The following is a 23,658-nucleotide window of genomic DNA, read 5'->3' as shown; positions in this document are numbered from 1 at the left end:
ACCCTCCATCACTGCACTGGTGAACATCCAGAGACCTCGAGAGAGTGAAGACATACAGACACCTGGTGTTCACCTTAGTAACAGACAGCACTGACTCCCTCTCTGGGGGGGTCAGAGTCGTCTGTACCTGCTGAGGATCCTTCAGAGTGAGCAGACACTGCTGAGGACCTTCTTCCAGACTGTGGTGGCATCTGTGGTCTCTTACGCAGTGGTGTTGGGGGGGCAAGAACAGGCTCAACAGACTGATAAAGGGAGCCAGCTCAGTCTGTGCCCCCCCCCCCCCCGGACTCCATAGAGGTGGTGGGACAGAGGAGGACCTTGTCCAAACTGTCCTCCATCATGGACAACACCTCCCCCCTCTGCATCAGACTGTGGGGGCCTTCAGCAGCTCCTTCATCAGACTGCAGTTACACTGGATAAAGCTGCTGCACCTCCTCCACCACCTCCTCCACCTTCTCCACCACCACCACCTCCTCCACCTTCTCCACCACCTCCACCTCCTCCACCTTCTCCACCACCTCCTCCACCTTCTCCACCACCTCCTCCACCTTCTCCACCACCTTCTCCACCACCTCCTCCACCTTCTCCACCACCTCCTCCACCTTCTCCACCACCACCTCCTTACAGGTTTTTCCTCTGTATGTATTATTGTCATTATTATTATTTAAGTTTCTCTTTCTTTAACTGTGCTTTTGTCTGTTTCCTCTTGAGCTGCTGTAACAGCAAAGTGAGGATCAATAAACCATATCTAATCTAATCTAATCTAATCTAATCTACTGTGTGTGTGTGTGTGTGTGTGTGTGTGTGTGTGTGTGTTACTGAGTGTGTGTGTGTTACTGAGTGTGTGTGTGTGTGTGTGTGTGTGTGTGTGTGTGTGTGTGTGTGTGTGTGTGTGTGTGTGTTACTGAGTGTGTGTGTGTGTGTGTGTGTGTTACTGAGTGTGTGTGTGTGTGTGTGTGTGTGTGTGATCAGTTGATGGTGCAGATGAAGCAGCCATGGCTGTGACGTCAGCCTGCTCGAAGCGCCCCACATACGGGGATGCTGAGCTCCTCCTCCGCCTCCATCCTCTCCTCCGCCTGCATCCTCTCCTCCTGCAGACAGACAGACAGACAGACAGACAGACAGGTAGGTACATCGCCTCCGGCTGCCGGTTAGGTTCCGGTTTTCTCCTCTCAGCTGCTCGTGCTGGAAATGGTATTAGTCTCCGTGTGTGTGTGCGTGTGTCGGTAAATGACGGGGGTGATGATGTAACCGTCGGTCCCTGTTTCTGTTTCTGTTTACGGTGCTCGATGCTGATTGGCTGTGACGCTGATCGATGCTGTTCATCAGGACGCGTTTATGAAGTCCGTGATTGTGAAGTAACGAAGTACTTTTACTGCAGTACTGTTGGAGTAAGACGTCATCATCTGTGACGTCCCTCCAGAAACCAGAGAAAACAGAGGCTGCAGAACCTCATAGAGAACCTGTCTGTTTTTAAGGTTCCTTCAGTCTCTCAGTGATCCACTGATCAAAACCACCAGGTAAATCTGCTGTTTCTAACCCAGGGTCCTCTACACATCTTAGTAAGACCTGATCCAGTAGATCACCTCAGCCAGCAGCCACCAAACGGGCAAACCCAACCAACTGATCCGCAGCAGAGCAGCAGCTCCTGTGTCCTGTTCTCTAAAATCCCTGTTTTAGTGAATGTAGTCTGGTGTGTGTGCTGTTTGTGGTTAAACCAAAAGGATCTTCCAGGTCTCTCTCTGTAGGGATCCTTTCCATGATGCTGTCACACACTTAGAATAACACTCTGAGCCTGTCAGTGGATCAAACAAGCTCTTTTAGTGGACCTACTGTGATCAGGTGCAGTTGTCCCAAAGGATCACGTTGCAGCCATTGCAGCCCGTTTGGTGTCTGCTGGCTGAGGTGATCTACTGGACCTCTCTCTCCCTCCCTCTCTTTCTCTCCCTCTCTCTCTTTCTCTCCCTCTCCCTCCCTCCCTCTCTCTCTTCCTCCCTCCCTCTCTCTCTCTCCCTCCCTCTCAGTCATGTCGGTGTCTCCCGCCCTCGCCGACCTCTCTCGTCTCTATCAGACGGAGTTTGTTCGGAGTGCCCGGGCGGTCGGCGTCCTGTGGGCCGTGTGCACGCTCTGCTTCGCCATCATCCAGGTGGTCGTCCTGGTGCAGCCGTCCTGGATCGGTACTGCTGACACTCGCCACCAGGGGGCGGGACCGCCCCCCCCCAGCGGCACCCTGGGACTGTTTGAGGTGAGATCCTGACAAACATTTAATGTTGAAAGTGAAACGCTTTTGTTAACTTCTGTCTGAGGTGAAGGACTGACCCTGTGTGTCCCTGTGTGTCCCTGTATACCTGTGTGTCCCTGTGTGTCCCTGTATACCTGTGTGTCCCTGTGTGTCCCTGTATACCTGTGTGTCCCTGTGTGTCCCTGTATACCTGTGTGTCCCTGTGTGTCCCTGTATACCTGTGTGTCCCTGTGTGTCCCTGTGTCCCTGTGTGTCCCTGTATACCTGTGTGTCCCTGTGTGTCCCTGTGTCCCTGTGTGTCCCTGTATACCTGTGTGTCCCTGTGTGTCCCTGTGTCCCTATGTGTCCCTGTATACCTGTGTGTCCCTGTATACCTGTGTGTTGTCAGGTGTGTGTGGACTCAGACTGGCCGGTCCCGGACTGTCGTGGTGGTCTGTCCAGTCTGTCTCCTCTGCCGTCCTTCCAGTCGGTGGCGGTGTTGGTGGGAGTGTCTCTGTGGGCCGTGTGGACCAGCGTCCTCTGTCTCAGTCTCTTCAGGTTCTGCAGCGCTGCAACTGTCTACAAGATCTGTGCATGGCTGCAGCTCACCGCAGGTCAGTACCTGGTCCTGCTGGTCCTAGTCCTACTGGTCCTAGTGGTCCTAGTGGTCCTAGTGGTCCTAGTCCTACTGGTCCTAGTGGTCCTAGTCCTATTGGTTCTACTGGCCTTACTGGTACTGCTGGTCCTCCTGGATCACAGCAGCATTTAAAAACAGCAACATTTTGCTGCGATTTCCTGTTTTTGGCAGAAACCAGCGGGATATAACTTCCTGGTTGTCCCCTGTTTTCTGTGTCTGTGTCCCCAGGTTTCTGTCTGGCGTTGGCTTGTCTTCTGTTTCCAGATTCGTGGGAGAGTCCAGAGATGAGAGCGCTGTGCGGAGACTCGGTCAGTGTCATAGGATCACAGGATGATAGTGAAAGAAAATGACATATATACATACATATATACTGTATATATATACAACGCAGCACGTAGCACTGTTAGCACGCAGCCTGTTCATGTCTGTAGATTTACTGGCCCTGTGTTTGTCTCCAGGTGGGCAGCTTCTCTCCAGGTAACTGTTCCGTCCACTGGGCCTACATCCTCGCCATTCTGGGCGTTCTGGATGCCGCCATCTTGGCCACGTTGGCCTTCGTCCTTGCCAACAGACAGGACGCCCTGCTGCCGCCAGACACCAAGGACGGTGAGGGAGGGGTCGGGACATGTGGAAGGGTACCGTTAGGTTTAGCTGTTTAGGTGTCTAACTGTAAACCTGTGTGCTCCTGCAGTGACCACGGGGCTGCTGATGTCGGCGTAGAGTCACCAGGTGAGTCTGTTCGTCTTCTACTGTCGCTGTTTTTCCTCCTTCTACTGTCTTTTCACACTTTTTCCTCCTCTTCCTCTTCAGGGTGGTCAGTCTTCACTTCTTGTGCGAACAAACGGGAGGACAGACCGGACAGATCTGGTCCTGAAGGGTTTTTGGCCTCCAGCATGAAAAACACAACATTTAAATGCAGTTCTGAACCAACAGCAGCATTTCTGATGTAACAGAGCTGTCATGTGACCCAGTTATTAAAGTGTACGTTTGTGTCTTTGATAGTGAATATTTTCTATCTTTGTCTAATGTTTTAGTCATTCAACATCAGAGCTATGCAAGAACTGAAATAAGAAACAGGAGAGAAGCTTTCATCCTCAATACCTTCTATAAAATCATTTGTGCAACCATGTCGGCAGGAAATCTGAACCTTGAAGCAGTTGTCTGTGATTATTGATTGAGCGTGTTTAGCCTAGCGTAGCACTAAGACTTCATCAAATCTGTCTGATTTACATGTTGTACCTTGTTGGCCTTGTCCACTTAGCTTATTGTTAGCTTCTGGGTCAACTTAAGTTGTGGGTTCACATAGCTTCGAGTTAGCTCAACGCCTAGATACTGTCTGGGTCCAGTTAGCTTAGAGTTAGCCATAGGTGGTGTCATTAGTTTAAGATTAGCTTTGGGTTAGCTGAGTTCACTCATCTTAGACTTAGACCTAAAATCTGGGTATCATCTGGGTTCAGTTAGTTTAGAGTTAGCTTCGGGTCCAGCTAGCTTTTAGCTCTTGAGTTGTGACTCCAAGCAAGTATGTAACACAACTGACAAGAGAACGGATTGGTCTGTAACAATCTCCCAGGCCTGGCTACACTAGGCTAACAACTCCCCCTTCTCTCAGGCTTTGTGCTAAGCTAGGAAAACAACTCGTGCTCCTTTTTGGGAGGCCAAAGTCTTCCACCTGTTAAGACAAAAAAAAAAAAGAATCTAGAAAACAAATGAATTGATAAATAATTTATCTGAAAAAAAACCTGCTGATGTCACAGCTCATGAAAAGTTGAAGGCTTTTACAGGAAGTGATCAGAACAAACTGTTTCATTTCAAATTAACGGTTAACTGATGTAACTGTGGTCACGTTTTAGTGCCAAAGAGAAATTAATGACAAAACAGCGCCGTGGTTACAATAGCAACCATTTGCTGAGAATTGTCCCTCATGTGTCTCCGTACAGTTTGACCTCCTGCAGCTTCAAAAGCAAACGGATCATTTTATAGTTGGATGGTTTTCTAGAAAAACTTTTGTAAGCAGGTTTTTGTCGTTCGTATTTACAGAATGTTCCGTGCATGTTGGACTTTAACGTGACAGTAAAAATATTAATGTTTGTTCGTTTTTATTCACATGTGAGGATAAATTAAAGATTTTATCAGTTTTCTCTGAGTGTGACATCATCTGTCAACAGCCAATCAGACAGACAATCAATATTTACTGTGATAATCAATATTTACTGTAATAAAAATTATTTACTGTAATAATCCTTATTTACAGTGATAATCATTGATAGTCATTATTTACTGTCATCCATCCATCCATCTTCAGCCGCTTATCCGGAGTCGGGTCGCGGGGGCAGCAGTTTCAGCAGAGATCCCCAGACTTCCCCGGCCCCAGTCCCTCCTCCAGCTCGTCTGGCTGGTGGGACATGCCCAGAAAACCTCCCCAGGGAGGCGTCCAGGAGGCATCCGAAACAGATGCCCAAGCCACCTCAGCTGGCTCCTCTCGATGTGGAGGAGCAGCGGCTCTACTCCGAGCCCCTCCCAGATGGTCAAACTCCTCACCCTATCTCTAAGGGTGCGCCCAGCCACCCTGCGGAGGAAACTCATTTCAGCCGCTTGTATCCGAATCCGAGATCTCGTTCTTTCAGTCATGACCCAAAGCTCATGACCATAGGTGAGGGTAGGGACGTAGATCGACCGGTAAATCGAGAGCTTTGCCTTTTGGCTCAGCTCCCTCTTCACCACAACGGACTGATACAGCGACCGCATCACTGCAGACGCTGCACCAACCCGCCTGTTGATCTCACGCTCCATCTTTCCCCCACTCGTGAACAAGACCCCGATTTACTTGAACTCCTCCACTTGAGGCAAGGACTCTCCACCGAGCCGGAGAGGGCAAACCACCTTTTTTCGGTCGAGAACCATGGCCTCGGACTTGGAGGTGCTGATTCTCATCCCAGCCCCTTCACACTCGGCTGCAACCCGCCCCAGCACACACTGGAGGTCTCGGCCCGACGAAGCCAACATGACAACATCATCCGCAAAAAGCAGAGATGCTATCATGAGGTCCCCAAACCAGACCTCCTCCGGTCCCTGGCTGCGCCTAGAAATTCTGTCCATAAAAATAATGAACAGAACCGTGACAAAGGGCAGCCCTGCCGGAGTCCAACATGCACCGGGAACAGGTCTGACTTACTGCCAGCTATACGAACCAGACTCCTACTCCGGTCGTACAGGGACCGGACAGCCCTTAACAAAGGGCCCCGGACCCCATACTCCCGAAGCACCCCCCACAAGATGCCACGAGGGACACGGTTGAATGCCTTCTCCAAGTCCACAAAGCACATGTGGACTGGCTGGGCGAACTCCCATGAACCCTCGAGCACCCGATGGAGAGTGTGGAGCTGGTCCAGTGTTCCGCGACCGGGACGGAACCCGCATTGTTCCTCCTGAATCCGAGGTTCGACTATCGGCCGTATCCTCCTCTCCAGTACCCTGGAATAAACTTTCCCGGGGAGGCTTAGGAGTGTGATCCCCCTATAGTTGGAACACACCCTCCGGTCCCCCTTTTTAAAAAGAGGAACCACCACCCCGGTCTACCATTCCAGAGGCACTGTCCCTGACTGCCAGGCGATGTTACAGAGACGTGTCAACCAAGACAGTCCCTGCACATCCAGAGACTTGAGGTATTCAGGGCGGATCTCGTCCACCCCCGGTGCCCTGCCACCGATGAGCTATTTACTGTGATAATGATTATTTACAGTGATAATCATTTACTGTAATAATGATTATTTACAGAGATAATCATTTACTGTAATCATTATTTACAGTAATAACCACGCAGCTGATCTTCATGTGTTCGTCCTTGTTAAAGCTGGACTGAAGAAAGCAGACGGAGGACTTTGTGGTGGATACTGACTTTAATTCAGAGTGTGAGATCAATAAAAGTAGTTTTTTGTCTCACCACAGACGTACAGGTGATCACACTGACAGAGCTGCTGCACACAAGCTGAAGGACATGAACACAACAGGAACAAACCAATCACAGAACTGATGAGCTGTTGCCACGGTTATTGTCACTGTCCATCATTCAAGAAACAGATTTGCACTGATGGAGGGAAGATTGAGTCGACGTGAAGCTGTTTTTAATGGTAAATTTGAGAAAAGCATTGCTACCAGAGATAACCAATCAGAGAGCTTCAGACTCTGTTTCCAGGGCAGCTGATTGCTGGGTGAAGTTAGCGGTTGATCTTTGTGGAATTGATGGACAAATTCATAAATCTGAATTGATTATCTTTGGATTTTTGCAGTGACTGCAGAGAATTGTGGGTACTGTAGTGTTTAAAGCTCCTCCACTGAACAAGAGCGTGTCATGTCCATAACTAATTATAGGTCACATAGAAGCAGGTTTCAGACGGTTCTAAGTTGTGTTGAGTGGTTTGAATGCCCCCCGGCCTAATAATCTTAATAGGTCTGTGGACTCTGTCTATATGCAGATGACACAATTATTTACACATCAACATTCATCAAATCTCTTCACTGCAGTTTATTGGAGACTTTAACTGTAAAATATCAGTCTGCTCTGCTCTTTTTTTCTTTCGACCTAAACACAGACATCGTTAGAAACGTCGGGCCGAGCTGCGAAGGTCCAAACATCATTTGAAGCAGATGTAAGTAAACACTTTTATTCTGTTCATCACAAAAAGTCTGGATATGGAACATGTCAGTGCCACGCCCCCATGACTTTGTTAGGATGAGCAATAGCCTCTTGAGAATGGATGGATGAATTAATGGATGAATGAATGGACGTCACACTTCAAATCTATAAAACCTTTGGTGACTTATTGTCAAAACAATGATTTCTGTTTTTGTTGAGAATTAGTTTCTTCTTTCATGTTTCAAAGAGCTTCTTTCTGCAGTTCAATATAGTCAGTACCAAAACTAAGCTTCATCACTTCACCATCTCATCACTTCATCACCTCATCACTTCATCACTTCATCATCTCATCACTTCATCACTTCATCACCTCATCACTTCATCACTTCATCACTTCATCACCTCATCACTTCATCACTTCATCACTTCATCACCTCATCACCTCATCATCTCATCACCTCATCACTTCATCATCTCATCACTTCATCACCTCATCACCTCATCATCTCATCACCTCATCATCTCATCACCTCATCACTTCATCATCTCATCACTTCATCATCTCATCACCTCATCACTTCATCGCCTCATCGCTTCATCACTTCATCACCTCATCATCTCATCACCTCATCACCTCATCTCATCACTTCATCATCTCATCACTTCATCACCTCATCATCTCATCACTTCATCACCTCATCATCTCATCACTTCATCATCTCATCACTTCATCACCTCATCATCTCATCACCTCATCACTTCATCATCTCATCACTTCATCATCTCATCACCTCATCACCTCATCACTTCATCATCTCATCATCTCATCACTTCATCACCTCATCATCTCATCACCTCATCATCTCATCACTTCATCACCTCATCACCTCATCACCTCATCATCTCATCACTTCATCATCTCATCACCTCATCATCTCATCACCTCATCACCTCATCACTTCATCACCTCATCACTTCATCACTTCATCATCTCATCACTTCATCACCTCATCACCTCATCACCTCATCATCTCATCACTTCATCATCTCATCACTTCATCATCTCATCACCTCATCATCTCATCACCTCATCACCTCATCACTTCATCACTTCATCATCTCATCACTTCATCATCTCATCACTTCATCACCTCATCACTTCATCGCCTCATCATCTCATCACCTCATCACTTCATCATCTCATCACCTCATCATCTCATCACCTCATCATCTCATCACCTCATCATCTCATCACCTCATCATCTCATCACCTCATCACTTCATCATCTCATCACTTCATCATCTCATCACCTCATCACTTCATCACCTCATCGCTTCATCACTTCATCACCTCATCATCTCATCACCTCATCACCTCATCACCTCATCACTTCATCACCTCATCATCTCATCATCTCATCACTTCATCACCTCATCGCTTCATCACTTCATCACCTCATCATCTCATCACCTCATCATCTCATCACCTCATCACCTCATCATCTCATCACTTCATCATCTCATCACCTCATCACCTCATCACTTCATCACCTCATCATCTCATCACTTCATCACCTCATCATCTCATCACCTCATCATCTCATCACTTCATCACCTCATCATCTCATCACCTCATCACTTCATCGCTTCATCACTTCATCACCTCATCATCTCATCACCTCATCACCTCATCATCTCATCACTTCATCATCTCATCACTTCATCACCTCATCATCTCATCACTTCATCACCTCATCATCTCATCACCTCATCACCTCATCATCTCATCACTTCATCACCTCATCTCATCACCTCATCATCTCATCATCTCATCACTTCATCATCTCATCACTTCATCACCTCATCATCTCATCACTTCATCACCTCATCATCTCATCACTTCATCATCTCATCACTTCATCACCTCATCATCTCATCACTTCATCATCTCATCACCTCATCACCTCATCACTTCATCACTTCATCACCTCATCATCTCATCATGTCTTCTTATTATAACAACAAGCAACTGATCAGATACATTTTCACCAAAAGCTGCAAATAAACGAAAAGAATGGAAATACAACAACAGAAAGCACGTCCTCTTCATCCCTCCATCCACAGGATCTCCTCCTCCTCCTCCTCATCCCTCCATCCACAGGATCTCCTCCTCCTCTTCATCCCTCCATCCACAGGATCTCCTCCTCCTCTTCATCCCTCCATCCACAGGATCTCCTCCTCCTCCTCCTCATCCCTCCATCCACAGGATCTCCTCCTCCTCTTCATCCCTCCATCCACAGGATCTCCTCCTCCTCCTCTTACTCCCTCATGTACTCCAGGATCTGATCGATCAGTATTTGGGGGTCGTAGGTCAGGGCAGCTCTCCTCCTCCTGCGACTCCCATGATTCAGTTCTTCCATGGGGGCTGTTTCCATGGTGTCAATGCGTTTCATCCTCTGCAGCCCGGCAGTGGGGGGGCGGAGCCTGTCATCTTCCTCTTCCTCCTCCTCCAGCCTCTTCACTCTGAGCAGAGGGGGGTCGTTGCTAGGCGATGGAGGAGCCACGTCGTCGAGGGAACGACGGGTTCTCCTGTGGGCGGGGCCAAAAGTTTCAGCCGCCGTGATGGACAGGTCCCTCCTCGCTCGACGACCGGAGGACATCACCTGGGCGTCGTCAGGGCCGATGCTGGACAGTAACCTAGCAACCACCCGTCTGAGGACGAGGAGGAGATATCAGACACGTTAGCGTTTGTTTCTGTGTGTGAACAAAGACGTTATATGATGTCAGGAGAACCTGTAGCTCCTTCTCAGTAACTTAAGAACTGAAGAACACAATAACTAGTGTGACGTAGCGTCATGTGGGCAAAGCAAACTTTTATGTCGAGAACAGTAAAAAGCTGCAATATATATTATATATATATAATATATATATATATATAATATCTCCAGCAGCACCAACAGAAAAAGTGTTATGTGTATTTTAACTCCCACATTAAACAGATTTCTAGAACTGCCTTTTTCTATCTACTAATATTGTTAAAACCAGGTCCATCCTGTCTGGAGATGATGCAGAAACACTAGTCCACACATTAGTCACTTCCAGGTTGGATTATTTCTGTTCCTTATTATCAGGCTGCTCCAATAAGTCCTTAAAGACTCTCCAGCTGGTCCAGAACACTGCTGCTCCTGTTCTGACCAGAACTAAGAGAAGAGACCATATTTCTCCTGTACTGGCTTCTCTTCACTGGCTTCCAGTCAAATCTAGAACAGAGTTTAAAATCCTTCTCCTCACCTCCAAAGCTCTTAATGTTCAGGCTCCATCATCTCTTAAAGAGCTCATAGTACCGTACTACCCCACTAGAGCACTGTGCTCCCAGACTGCAGGTCTACTGGTGGTTCCTAAAGTCCTCTACAGTAGTGATGGAGCCAGAGCTTTCAGCTATCAGGCTCCTCTCCTGTGGAACCTCCTTCCAGTCTGGGTTCAGGGGGGCAGACACCCTCTCTACATTTAAGAGTGGACTAAAAACCTTCCTTAGTGATGAAGCCTATAGTTCAGGACTGGATCAGGTCTTGGACCAGCTCCTAGTTATGCTGCTATAGGCTCAGACTGCCGGGGGACTCCCATGATGCACTGGGCTCCTCTCTCCTCCTCTTCCTGTTGAATTCCTGAATCTTTGGTCTCTGAATGAAAGAGTTTGTTCTGAGCTGCTCTTTATGGAAACAGTCTGAGAGAAACACTGATTGATTGATTGATAGATATGTACTATTTATATATTGTTTTATTTTGTCAGAATACTTTTAATCTAAAATGTTTGTGCTCCGTTAACTCTGGGTGAACATACAGTCCCTACACAGCCACATAACTGAAGCTAGCTGCTATAAGAAGCGGGGCGTGGCCACCATGATGTCACCTGTTGGTTTGTGAACGCCATTTGGAGCCTCGAGTTCAGCTTTACAACAAAGACCTCCTCTGATTGGTCAGTGAGCAGGTAGCCCCACCAACGCTTCTTTACAGACCTGTACCGACCAATCAGAGGACGCTTCTTTATACAGACTGATACCGACCAATCAGAGGACGCTTCTTTACAGACTGATACCGACCAATCAGAGGACGCTTCTTTATGCAGACTGATACCGACCAATCAGAGGACGCTTCTTTACAGACTGATACCGACCAATCAGAGGACGCTTCTTTATGCAGACTGATACCGACCAATCAGAGGACGCTTCTTTATACAGACTGATACCGACCAATCAGAGGACACTTCTTTATAGACTGATACCGACCAATCAGAGGACGCTTCTTTACACAGACTGATACCGACCAATCAGAGGACGCTTCTTTATAGACTGATACCGACCAATCAGAGGACGCTTCTTTATACAGACTGATACTGACCAATCAGAGGACGCTTCTTTATACAGACTGATACCGACCAATCAGAGGACGCTTCTTTACAGACTGATACCGACCAATCAGAGGACGCTTCTTTATACAGACTGATACCGACCAATCAGAGGACGCTTCTTTACAGACTGATACCGACCAATCAGAGGACGCTTCTTTATACAGACTGATACCGACCAATCAGAGGACGCTTCTTTATACAGACTGATACCGACCAATCAGAGGACGCTTCTTTACAGACCTGTACCGACCAATCAGAGGACGCTTCTTTACAGACTGATACCGACCAATCAGAGGACGCTTCTTTACAGACTGATACCGACCAATCAGAGGACGCTTCTTTACACAGACTGATACCGACCAATCAGAGGACGCTTCTTTATACAGACTGATACCGACCAATCAGAGGACGCTTCTTTATACAGACTGATACCGACCAATCAGAGGACGCTTCTTTACAGACTGATACCGACCAATCAGAGGACGCTTCTTTATACAGACTGATACCGACCAATCAGAGGACGCTTCTTTATACAGACTGATACCGACCAATCAGAGGACGTTTCTTTATAGACTGATACCGACCAATCAGAGGACGCTTCTTTATACAGACTGATACCGACCAATCAGAGGACGCTTCTTTATACAGACTGATACCGACCAATCAGAGGACGCTTCTTTACAGACCTGTACCGACCAATCAGAGGACGCTTCTTTACAGACTGATACCGACCAATCAGAGGACGCTTCTTTATACAGACTGATACCGACCAATCAGAGGACGCTTCTTTATACAGACTGATACCGACCAATCAGAGGACGCTTCTTTATACAGACTGATACCGACCAATCAGAGGACGCTTCTTTACAGACTGATACCGACCAATCAGAGGACGCTTCTTTACAGACTGATACCGACCAATCAGAGGACGCTTCTTTACAGACTGATACCGACCAATCAGAGGACGCTTCTTTATACAGACTGATACCGACCAATCAGAGGACGCTTCTTTATACAGACTGATACCGACCAATCAGAGGACGCTTCTTTACACAGACTGATACCGACCAATCAGAGGACGCTTCTTTACAGACTGATACCGACCAATCAGAGGACGCTTCTTTACAGACTGATACCGACCAATCAGAGGACGCTTCTTTACAGACTGATACCGACCAATCAGAGGACGCTTCTTTATACAGACTGATACCGACCAATCAGAGGACGCTTCTTTATACAGACTGATACCGACCAATCAGAGGACGCTTCTTTATACAGACTGATACCGACCAATCAGAGGACGCTTCTTTATACAGACTGATACCGACCAATCAGAGGACGCTTCTTTATACAGACTGATACCGACCAATCAGAGGACGCTTCTTTATACAGACTGATACCGACCAATCAGAGGACGCTTCTTTACAGACTGATACCGACCAATCAGAGGACGCTTCTTTACAGACTGATACCGACCAATCAGAGGACGCTTCTTTACAGACTGATACCGACCAATCAGAGGACGCTTCTTTATACAGACTGATACCGACCAATCAGAGGACGCTTCTTTACAGACTGATACCGACCAATCAGAGGACGCTTCTTTACAGACTGATACCGACCAATCAGAGGACGCTTCTTTACAGACTGATACCGACCAATCAGAGGACGCTTCTTTACAGACTGATACCGACCAATCAGAGGACGCTTCTTTACAGACTGATACCGACCAATCAGAATGATTGATCACCTCAGAGCCTTCTGGTCGCCTCCTCTGTTCAGTGACAGTCGTCTGGCCTGGTGAAGTCTCTCCTGTCGGGCTCTCTCCAGCAGAGCCTTGGCCACCTGCGGCTCCATCCTGACAATCACAGGTCGCAGGTTATTCATTTTCCACAACTGTCATTCCTGCAGCTCTACCTGCAGACTCACCTGTCCAGCAGGGCCTGAGCCAGCTGGGGCTCCAGGAGGCCCCACCAGGCTGCCGGGGGCCTCCCCATGTTCAACCCCCGCCCCGTCTCGTCGTAGTCCGGGGGGACTGGGCCCTGGAAGTCCGCCGGTGGCCCTTGATCGTCCTCCTCGTCCTCCTCTTCCTCCACCACCTCCACATCTCCAGGGCCAGCCAATCCCGCGCTCTCTCCCTCCCTCAGTAGGCGGAGCACAGCAGCCAGGTACGCTGTGGAGACATGTGATTGGTCGCTTAGTTTTCTACGTCTCCAAATAGCAGTCATACTATTTTGAGAAAAATATGAACAGTGAGAAATCTGGACGGTCAGGAAAGCGTTGAGGGAGCCGCCCTCCTGACCAGTCGGGATATTTGTAGAGATCTTGTGGATCACTTGTGTGTGAGATGATTACCGTTCTCCTACCTGCTCGCTGTTCCGCCTCTTGCTCCCGCCTCTGGTCCCTCTCCACCAATTGCTGCAGGGCCTGGTCCAAGCCCCGCCCCCTCCAGCCGTCTGATTGGTAGTACAGGTCGTTGGCCCCTCCTCCTCCCTGAGCAGGATATGACATCATTTGGTCCTCATAAGGCAGCAGGACATCCAGGCCACGCCCCCCGCCGCGAGCTGCTGGTAGAGACTGAGAGAGAGGGCGGAGGTCAGAGGGTGGAGGTCACAGGTAAAGGAAGCCCCGCCCCCTCTGTCTTTTTCCCACAAGGCTTTGCGTGTGTGCTAGGGATTCAGAGCCAGGCTAGCTGTTTCCCCCTGTTCCCAGTGTTTGTGCTAAGCTAGGCTAACATGGTCTCTACTGGTCTCTGACGGTCTCTGGTGGTCTCTGCTGGTCTGTGATAGTCTCTGCTGGTCTCTGCTGGTCTCTGATAGTCTCTGATGTTCTCTGCTGGTCTCTGATAGTCTCTGCTTGTCTCTGCTGGTCTCCGGTGGTCTCTGGTGGTCTCTGCTGGTCTCTGGTGGTCTCTGGTGGTCTCTGGTGGTCTCTGATGGTCTCTGCTGGTCTCTGATAGTCTCTGCTTGTCTCTGCTGGTCTCTGGTGGTCTCTGGTGATCTCTGATGGTCTCTGATAGTCTCTGCTTGTCTCTGCTGGTCTCTGCTGGTCTCTGATGGTCTCTGCTGGTCTCTGGTGGTCTCTGGTGGTCTCTGATGGTCTCTGCTGGTGGGTACTATGCTGACTGTGGACCTCAGACAAGCACACTGCAGTAATACGGACTGTCCCTTTAACACCTGGATAATCCATCACACACACACACACACACACACACACACACACGTACAGACGTCACTGAGGAGAACAGTGACGTCTATCTGCTGCTGACACCTCACGCAGGGAAGGTGCGTCACCTGCGTGGTAGCGTGGTGACGTCACCCAGCAGCGTGGCGGAGTCATGCTAGGCTGAGGAGGAAGTCTGGAAGAGGCCCTGTATGCGGTGTTTGCGCTGTTTGTGCGTGAATGAAGACGCGTGGATGAGCCCAGGTGACAGGTGTGACACCGTGACGCTTCTGTCTTTGACTGGAGGTGAAGGAGGAACGTTTGTTTCGCCGTTTTAAATTAAGTGTGAAGTTGCTGCTGCTGCTCTACGCAGTCGATAGTTCGGACTTTCACAATAAGAGCATTTCTGAGGTCTAAGAAAAGTTAACTGGACTGCTTGAAGGAAACCAGTTGACTTTTCTTAGACCTCAGAAATTACGATGACCTGGATGAATGAGAATCTTCATGGACATAATAAGAGCATGTTTATATTTCAATAGGGAGAGTATTTTAATTTGTAACATGAGAGGAAGTCTATGTGTGTATTTAGATGTGATTGTATTGAGAATATATTCATTCTCTTTTCCTGTAGAAACCACAACAACACAAGCAGAAGAGTTATGAGGGAAAGAACAGACCCTCATCCTGTACAAGGCCTCAAGCAGTGATCTGGCCGACACCCCTGTGTGGATCTAGTGATCACCACCGATCCAGTGACTGACCCAAGGTATTTCACCCTATGGGGGATCAATAAAGAAGTCTAAGTCTACATTTTATCTCCATTACACACACACACACACTGACTGATGGAGGCAGCAGCTCTAAAATCCCTGTTTTAGTGAATGTAGTCTGGTGTGTGTGCTGTTTGTGGTTAAACCAAAAGGATCTTCCAGGTCTCTCTCTGTAGGGATCCTTTCCATGATGCTGTCACACACTTAGAATAACACTCTGAGCCTGTCAGTGGATCAAACAAGCTCTTTTAGCGGACCTACTGTGATCAGGTTAGAATAACACTTTGAGCCTGATCACCAAACCAGGACTTCTTATCTGATATTCATGTAAACGAGCTGTGAGTTGTGTTTCTCTTCTGCTCGTCACAGCTGCTGTGAACTGAACTCATGAACTCTGATTTACGGTCGTGTGCTGCAGCAGCGTGGTGGTGCAAGTCAGCGCTCATATTTCATCATGCATGGGTGGTGCTACGCCTTTCACCAATCAGCTGTCGTCCTCTACGTCACAGTCAAGCTCTGAACAAATCACAGCCGGCAGCTGTTTCCTGTCTTTCTGCCGGCGTTCTCCAGTCACACTGAAGCAGGCTGCTGGAAACAGACTGACAGGAACAACGAGCCCAAAAGCATCCTGACGGGTCAGACTTGAGCTCAGCGTTCAGCATCCAGCGGCTGGAGCTCTGTTCCAGCCAGGTGTGTGGACGCTGAAGTGGAACGGCCATAAAAGCAGTGAAGACACAGTCCTGCTTCCCTGACCAGCTGTTTTCTGTCTCTCTGCCGGCAGCTGAGCAGCGTTCTCCAGTTCTCCAGCGCCGACCTCATGCTGAAGCTATGAGCTCCTGCAGCTCGTCGTCCTGACAACGGACCTGACCGGCTCACGACTGAACTCAGGTACACAGCCCACATTTGTCTGAGCAGGAAAACACAGTCATCATGGCGTTTCACAGCACGTAGCCTGGAGCTAACAGCAACATGCTAAGGGTGGCTGGACCTGCTCTGTTAACAGTTAGCCCTGTTAGCATGGGTTAGCCCCTGAAGATCAGTTAAACACGTAGAGGAAAGGTGACCACGTGACACTTGGCTAAAGTACGAATGTTCACATCAAAGTCTGGAGTTTAACCAGAGCTCATAAAAAGAGCAGCGGGGGCTAAACAAGGCTAACAAGGCTAACAGGAATGACGGGGCTAAACAAGGCTAACAGGAATGACGGGGTTAAACAAGGCTAACAGGAATGAGGGGGCTAACAGGGCTAACAGGAATGAGGGGGCTAAACAAGGCTAACAGGAATGACGGGGTTAAACAAGGCTAACAGGAATGAGGGGGCTAACAGGGCTTAACAGGAATGACGGGGCTAAACAAGGCTAACAGGAATGACGGGGTTAAACAAGGCTAACAGGAATGACGGGGTTAAACAATGCTAACAGGAATGAGGGGGCTAACGGGGCTAACAGGAATGAGGGGGCTAACAGGGCTAACAGGAATGAGGGGGCTAACAAGGCTAACAGGAATGAGGGGGCTAACAGGGCTTAACAGGAATGATGGGGCTAAACAAGGCTAACAGGAATGAGGGGGCTAACAGGGCTTAACAGGAATGACGGGGTTAAACAAGGCTAACAGGAATGACGGGGTTAAACAATGCTAACAGGAATGAGGGGGCTAACGGGGCTAACAGGAATGAGGGGGCTAACGGGGCTAACAGGAATGAGGGGGCTAAACAAGGCTAACAGGAATGAGGGGGGTAACAGGGCTTAACAGGAATGAGGGGCTAACAAGGCTAACAGGAATGAGGGGCTAACAAGGCTAACAGGGCTAACAGGAATGACGGGGCTAAACAAGGCTAACAGGGCTAACAGGAATGACGGGGCTAACAGGGCTAACAGGAATGACTGGGCTTAACAAGGCTAACAGGAATGACGGGGCTAACAGAGCTAACAGGAATGACTGGGCTTAACAAGGCTAACAGGAATGACGGGGCTAACAGGGCTAACAGGAATGATGGGGCTAAACAAGGCTAACAAGAATGACGGGGCTAACAGGGCTAACAGGAATGATGGGGCTAAACAAGGCTAACAAGAATGACGGGGCTAACAGGGCTAACAGGAATGAGGGGGCTAAACAAGGCTAACAGGGCTAACAGGAATGACGGGGCTAAACAAGGCTAACAGGGCTAACAGGAATGACGGGGCTAACAGGAATGACTGGGCTTAACAAGGCTAACAGGAATGACGGAGCTAACAGGCCTAACAGGAATGAGGGGGCTAAACAAGGCGAACAAGGCTGAAAAGGTAAGTGTGAAAAGGAGCTACGTTAGCCCAGGTCTAATGTTAGTCCAGGCTCATTCGGTCCTAATCAGGCTAAAGTCATTTCTGAGCCCTGGTGAAGGTCGGGACTGAGGTGTGAAGTGTTCCTGGTTAAGTTAAGGCAGTCGGGGCCTCAGGCTCCAGATGTGTGATCTCAGTGTGAATTCACCAAAATAAGAGTCCAGGGCCTCGTCGCAGAAACATTCCTCTCTGCTCGTTTCCATCTGAAGCTTCAGTGACGGGAAAAGTTTTCCTCGTCCAACAATCCCACCACATGTCGGCCGGTCTGACGTTAATCCAGACAGAATAAATACAAAGAGGAACTGAGAGTGTTTCCTGCTGCTGATGAACTCAGCAGCGTTTGTGTTTAAATCCACAGACTTTGAGTTTAAAACGTGGACCTGCAGGTCGTCTCTGACCGCACGCCATCGCCCGCTTTATTGCTTGTTTTCGTTGCTTTTTTCTTGAAGTGGACGTGGTGTCACGTTACTTGTAGACTGCAACAATAAAAGCAGGAACTTTTTCCACCTCGGCGCAGGCTCAGGGTTAAAACATCTGTAATCATATAAAGGAATCAACATTGTGTTCCTGAAGTGAGTGGATTATTTTCCACCCCTGAGTGTACATGCTTAGATTCTAAACTGCCCTCATGCCAACAAACCATCTCTTTCAGGACTGATGCTCACTTCAAAGGGTGTTTTTGCTCTTTGTGGCTCTGATCTTCAGCCGAGCTCCGTGGAGACTCGCGGCGTCATTGGAGTCGAGCCAGCGAGCACAGCGACGACCGACAACTGCTGGTGAGCAAAGAGAAAATCTGCATCTGAAACTAAAGGTTTAGTCTGTATTTGGTGAAGTGACCGTGACCGTGTGTGATGTGCTTGCTTGCAGAGAAGAGATCGTCAGCAGCAGCGACCAGCGCCGTTCACACCTCTGAGAGAAGCAGGAACTGAACTGTGAGACGAGGAAATGACGGACGACTCTGTCTGAACTAACGGGACAAAAGTAATGACATCCTAAACGTGACGCTTACAGACTTTGGCTGAGGTCAGGAGTCCGTTTGAACCTTTCTGCCTTTGATCCAAACACACGTCCATTATCACTTCATACCTCCACCTCTGTCTTTAGCATGTAACTGGTTTCATTATTCAGTCTTTGTGGTTCAGACTTTGTTGGTAAACTGATTTTTAAACATTTTTTTAATGAAATATCTGCTGTTTAAAAACTGGCTGATTCCCAACCCTCAGACCCATCAGCTGATGCTCCTCCTTCCATTTGCTGTCGACGATTAATCGGTTAAATAACACTTACTGACAATCTACCTCCCCGATTGACTGACCTGTCAGCTTGAGCTTGTAAATGGAGGCCGGTGAGGACATGCAGGTGGAGGCAGAGAGCGGGGGCGGACGTGTCGAAGAGCTGATAGATCGGTTTGAGTGCAGTGTAGAATCAGAGGAAGACGAGCAAGAAGGTCAACACAGAGAGACAGGAGATGATGTAGGGCGAAGCGTGGCCCGACAGGAGGAGGACGAAACGGTTCAGCCTGAACAGTCAGTGTCAGAATCACCGGTTGACAATGAAACCGTGGAGAGCGCAGAGAGAGAGGACGGCGTGAGACGCCGAGAATCGTTTGGTAACATAGAAATCAGACAGTTCCTCAATTTGTCGCCTCCGCAGGGCCTCAACTACGCCTCGTTCTACCAACACGTAGTGGACAAGTTTCAAAGGGTCGTTGAAAGAGCATTAGCGCTGGCTGGCCCTCGTGATGTAGTCCAGGTCGAACTGAGGGGACAAAGCCTGCCAAGCAACACCTCCATGATAAGACGTGACGGCGCTGAGAATTTGGAACAATTTCAAACGCTTTTAGATCAACTGGTGCAGTCGAACATGGAAATATCCGCGGACCAGTCGCTGGAGGTCGTCATTCAGATTGTGAGGAACCTGGCAGGCGGAATGGGTCAGAAAAGACAGCTGAAAACACTCATGGAGGCTGAAGTAGTAAAGAAAAAACGTCGCTTTCTGTACATCGTTGACAACACTGATAACAAGTGCTTTTCCATAAATGTAGCCCACCTGCTGGACCCGGGCTTAGATGATGCCCAGGCGTCTGAGCGAGGAGCTGAAATACACAGAAGTGCAGGATTATCTGACAATTCTCTTGTCACACTGGAAGATGTCAGTAAATTTGAAAAGATTTTGGGCTGCAGGATTGCAGTGTTTTACCGACAAAGAGGAGATCAAGAATGGTCCAAATTTGTCACAGGGCAGCTGAAAGGAGAGAGGACGCTGTTAATGCTGTTGACCGGCGGGCATTACTACGGTATCAAAGATCTGAAAGGATTCTTAGGGAATAACTTTGCCTGTGAATGGTGTCTTACTGGTTACGCCAGGAAGGGAAGCCACTCCTGCTCAGACTGTTGTCCTGTCTGCTGCGACCCCGACTGCCCACGGCAGCCTCTGCAGTTAACACCCTGCTCTGACTGCAACAGAACTTGTCGTTCAGTGTACTGCTTCAAAAAGCACCGCGAGCCGACAGAACAAAGCCATAACGGCAAAACATCCAGCAGGTGTGAAAAGGTGAAAAAATGTCCCCAGTGCAACTTTGTGTACTACAATCAACCACACAAGTGTCCCAAGAGAAAGTGTAAAATCTGCGATATGCCCCTGCCTAAAGTCGCCCCTGATGGCGTCAGCGCGTCAGACCCACATCGATGTTACATCCAGCCCGAAGGAATCGAAGACAGTCACTGTGAAAAGTTGGTCTTTTATGATTTTGAGACGTTTGTCAATGAAAAAGGTGAGCACGTTCCTTTCTACGTCAGCACCTCCACCTTCAGCGGGGAGTCGTGGTGCGCAGAAGGACCCGACTGTGACATTGAGTTTTTAAAGCGTTTCAGACAGAGCCGTTATAAAGAGTACACCTTCATCGCTCACAACGCAAAGGGATTTGACAGTTATTTAATCCTGAAACCCATGGTGGAACAAAATCTGACGCCATCATTGATCGCACAAGGCAGCAAAATCCTCTGCTTTACAGATCAAAGTTTTAAGCAAAGGTATATCGATTCTGTCTCCTTTCTGCCGATGCGCTTAGCGCAGCTACCAGAAGCTTTGGGGTTTGAAAACTCGGTGAAAGGATATTTTCCTCACCATTTCAGCTCTGAGAGCAATTTAAAGTATGTCGGGCGTTACCCTCCGCCTGAGGCGTACGGGGCGGACCGCATGTCCGTGAGCGAGAGAGATACGTTCATGAAATGGTACGAAACAGTGAAAGACGGCGAGTTTGATTTCAACAAAGAAGTCAAAGTGTACTGCCAAAACGACACAAACATCCTAAGAACCGCCTGCCTGAAATTCAGAGAACAGTTCATAAAAGACACAGCGGTCAACCCCTTCAGCTGCATCACTATAGCCTCCGCCTGCATGAAAGTATTCAGGTCGCACCACTTGCTCCCAAATTGCATCGCGATCCCCTCGCCTGACAACTACAGGACGCAGAGCAAGTCCTTCTCACGCGTGGCCATTCAGTGGTTAGAATGGGAAGCTCACAACAGAGGTGTTTTCATTCAGCACGCTCTGAACCAAGGTGAGAAACAGATCGGGACATACGTTGTAGACGGCTATGCTGTAGTGAACAACGAGCACCATGCCTTTGAGTTTTTAGGGTGCTTTTACCACGGGTGTCCCACCTGTTTAAACCCTAAAGACACAAACATCCTGACAAGGGAAACCTTTGGCATAATGCACGAGAAAACTAAAGAGAAACTTGGGCTATTGAAGTCTTCACACGGGCTGAATGTGACATATATATGGGAACATGACTGGCGGAAAATGAAGGAAAATGATCAGAGTGTGAAAACATTCCTTGAAAAGTTTGAACTGCCAGAACCGCTGGAGCCAAGAGATGCTCTGTATGGAGGCCGAACCTCTACCATCAGGTTGCGACACACGGCCAAAGAGAATGAAACTGTTTCATACGTGGACGTGAATTCGTTATATCCTCACGTTATGTGTGACTCAGAGTGCTTCTATCCCCTCGATCACCCGATCATTCTGCACAGAGATTTTGAAAACCCTAAAAACTACTTTGGGTTGATTCATGCCAAAGTCTACCCTCCGCAAGGTTTGTTTTTCCCCGTGCTGCCGAGTCGAACAGCCAAAGGGAAATTATTGTTCACACTTTGTCGGCAGTGCGGTGAGCTCAATAATCAGGGAGGCCCCTGCACTCACAGCGAGGAAGAGCGAGCTCTGACAGGAGTGTGGGTCACCCCTGAATTCAACAAGGCTGTAGAGCAGGGGTACCGCGTCGGGAAAATCTATGAAATCTGGCACTTTCCCAAGAAATCCAATGACATTTTTAGGGACTACATGAACAGATTTCTGAAAGGAAAACAAGAGGCCTCAGGGTTTCCCTTGGGGGTGGAGAGTGAAGAAAGCAAGCAAAAGTACATCAGAGAGCATCACGAACAGCAGGGCATTAAGTTAGATCCCAGTGAAATCAGGTTCAACCCGGCCAAACGCCAGATTGCGAAGCTGTGCCTGAACTCACTCTGGGGGAAATTTGGGCAAAGATCTAACCTGACCAACTCCACCTTGATCACAAAGCCAGAGGAGTTCCTCCAATACATGTTTTCGGGCAAATACAAGATCCACTATTTCACTTTCATAAGTGACCAAGTGGCTCTGGTGCAGTGGAGCTACAACAACAAGAAATACATTGTCTCCCCTGGAAAGGCGAACGTGTTCATCGCCGCCTTTGTCACGGCCTACGGTCGCCTCGCACTGTACGAGTACTTGAGCCAGTTGCAGGATCGAGTCTTGTATCATGACACTGACAGTCTGGTGTATGTGAGCAGACCGGGCCAATACAAACTCCCCACGGGGGAACGGCTAGGTGAGCTGAAGGACGAACTCAGCGGTGATTCCATCGAGGAGTGGGTCACCAGCGGTCCGAAAAGCTACGGCTACAAAACCTCCTCCGACAAGGTGGTGCTGAAAGCGAAGGGTATCACACAAAACTATGAGAACCGCCAGCAGGTGTGCTTTGACAGTCTCAGGGAACTGGTGGAGGGGTATATCGATCATCAGACTCCAGAAACAGCTGATGAAATGATCATCCCTCAGAGCAGGATCGTCAGGGATAAAAAGGGGTTTCTTCTCCGGAACGTCACCTTTAAGAAACGGTATCGGGTGGTGTACGACAAGAGATGGCTGCTACCGAACGGTCAAACGCTGCCTTTTGGTTACTGAAAACACAGGGAAGCGAACCGGGACCAAAGTCCGACTGTGGGCTACAGACGCCCTCTTTCTGACTGATTGTGGGTCTGAGTGGTTCTGGGAAAACTTTTCTTTGGTCCAAAGTGTTTGAACACGTTGTCAGTTACAAATCAAAGCTGTTAACTCGTGACTGTTTGGGTGCAAACAACAGAACAGACGACACAGAACACCTGAAACATTAGAGTCAGCAGGTTTTTACAGCTGGATCTGACAAACTCTGACTCTGATGTGGAAGTGAATCCTTTGCGGGGACCAG

General features: G+C 48.5%; 1 protein-coding gene across 1 annotated transcript; it reads left to right on the top strand.

Moving 5' to 3' along the window:
* The first annotated feature begins 2,026 nt into the window (after positions 1-2,026).
* lhfpl4b (LHFPL tetraspan subfamily member 4b) lies at positions 2,027-3,821 on the top strand. Its single transcript, XM_070840026.1, has 6 exons — positions 2,027-2,245; positions 2,631-2,835; positions 3,087-3,166; positions 3,317-3,464; positions 3,550-3,587; positions 3,669-3,821. The coding sequence occupies exons 1-5, from the start codon at positions 2,027-2,029 to the stop codon at positions 3,576-3,578; spliced, it is 681 nt and encodes a 226-aa protein (XP_070696127.1). The 3' UTR covers positions 3,579-3,587; positions 3,669-3,821.
* Positions 3,822-23,658: the final 19,837 nt, after the last annotated feature.

The sequence above is a fragment of the Pempheris klunzingeri genome, chromosome 11 (assembly GCF_042242105.1).
Source record: "Pempheris klunzingeri isolate RE-2024b chromosome 11, fPemKlu1.hap1, whole genome shotgun sequence".
Taxonomy (NCBI): Eukaryota; Metazoa; Chordata; class Actinopteri; order Acropomatiformes; family Pempheridae; genus Pempheris; species Pempheris klunzingeri.
The sequence above is the reverse complement of the archived record's forward strand: the minus strand, read 5'-3'. Positions and strand labels throughout refer to the sequence as shown.

What these genes read in the sequence shown, in the direction of transcription:
- lhfpl4b (XM_070840026.1), top strand. Translation starts at nt 2,027, where the DNA reads ATGTCGGTGTCTCCCGCCCTCGCCGACCTCTCTCGTCTCTATCAGACG. An exon ending in ATGGCTGCAGCTCACCGCAG is followed by an intron (nt 2,836 to 3,086) that starts GTCAGTACCTGG and finishes CTGTGTCCCCAG; the next exon opens with GTTTCTGTCTGGCGTTGGCT. An exon ending in GCCGCCAGACACCAAGGACG is followed by an intron (nt 3,465 to 3,549) that starts GTGAGGGAGGGG and finishes GTGCTCCTGCAG; the next exon opens with TGACCACGGGGCTGCTGATG.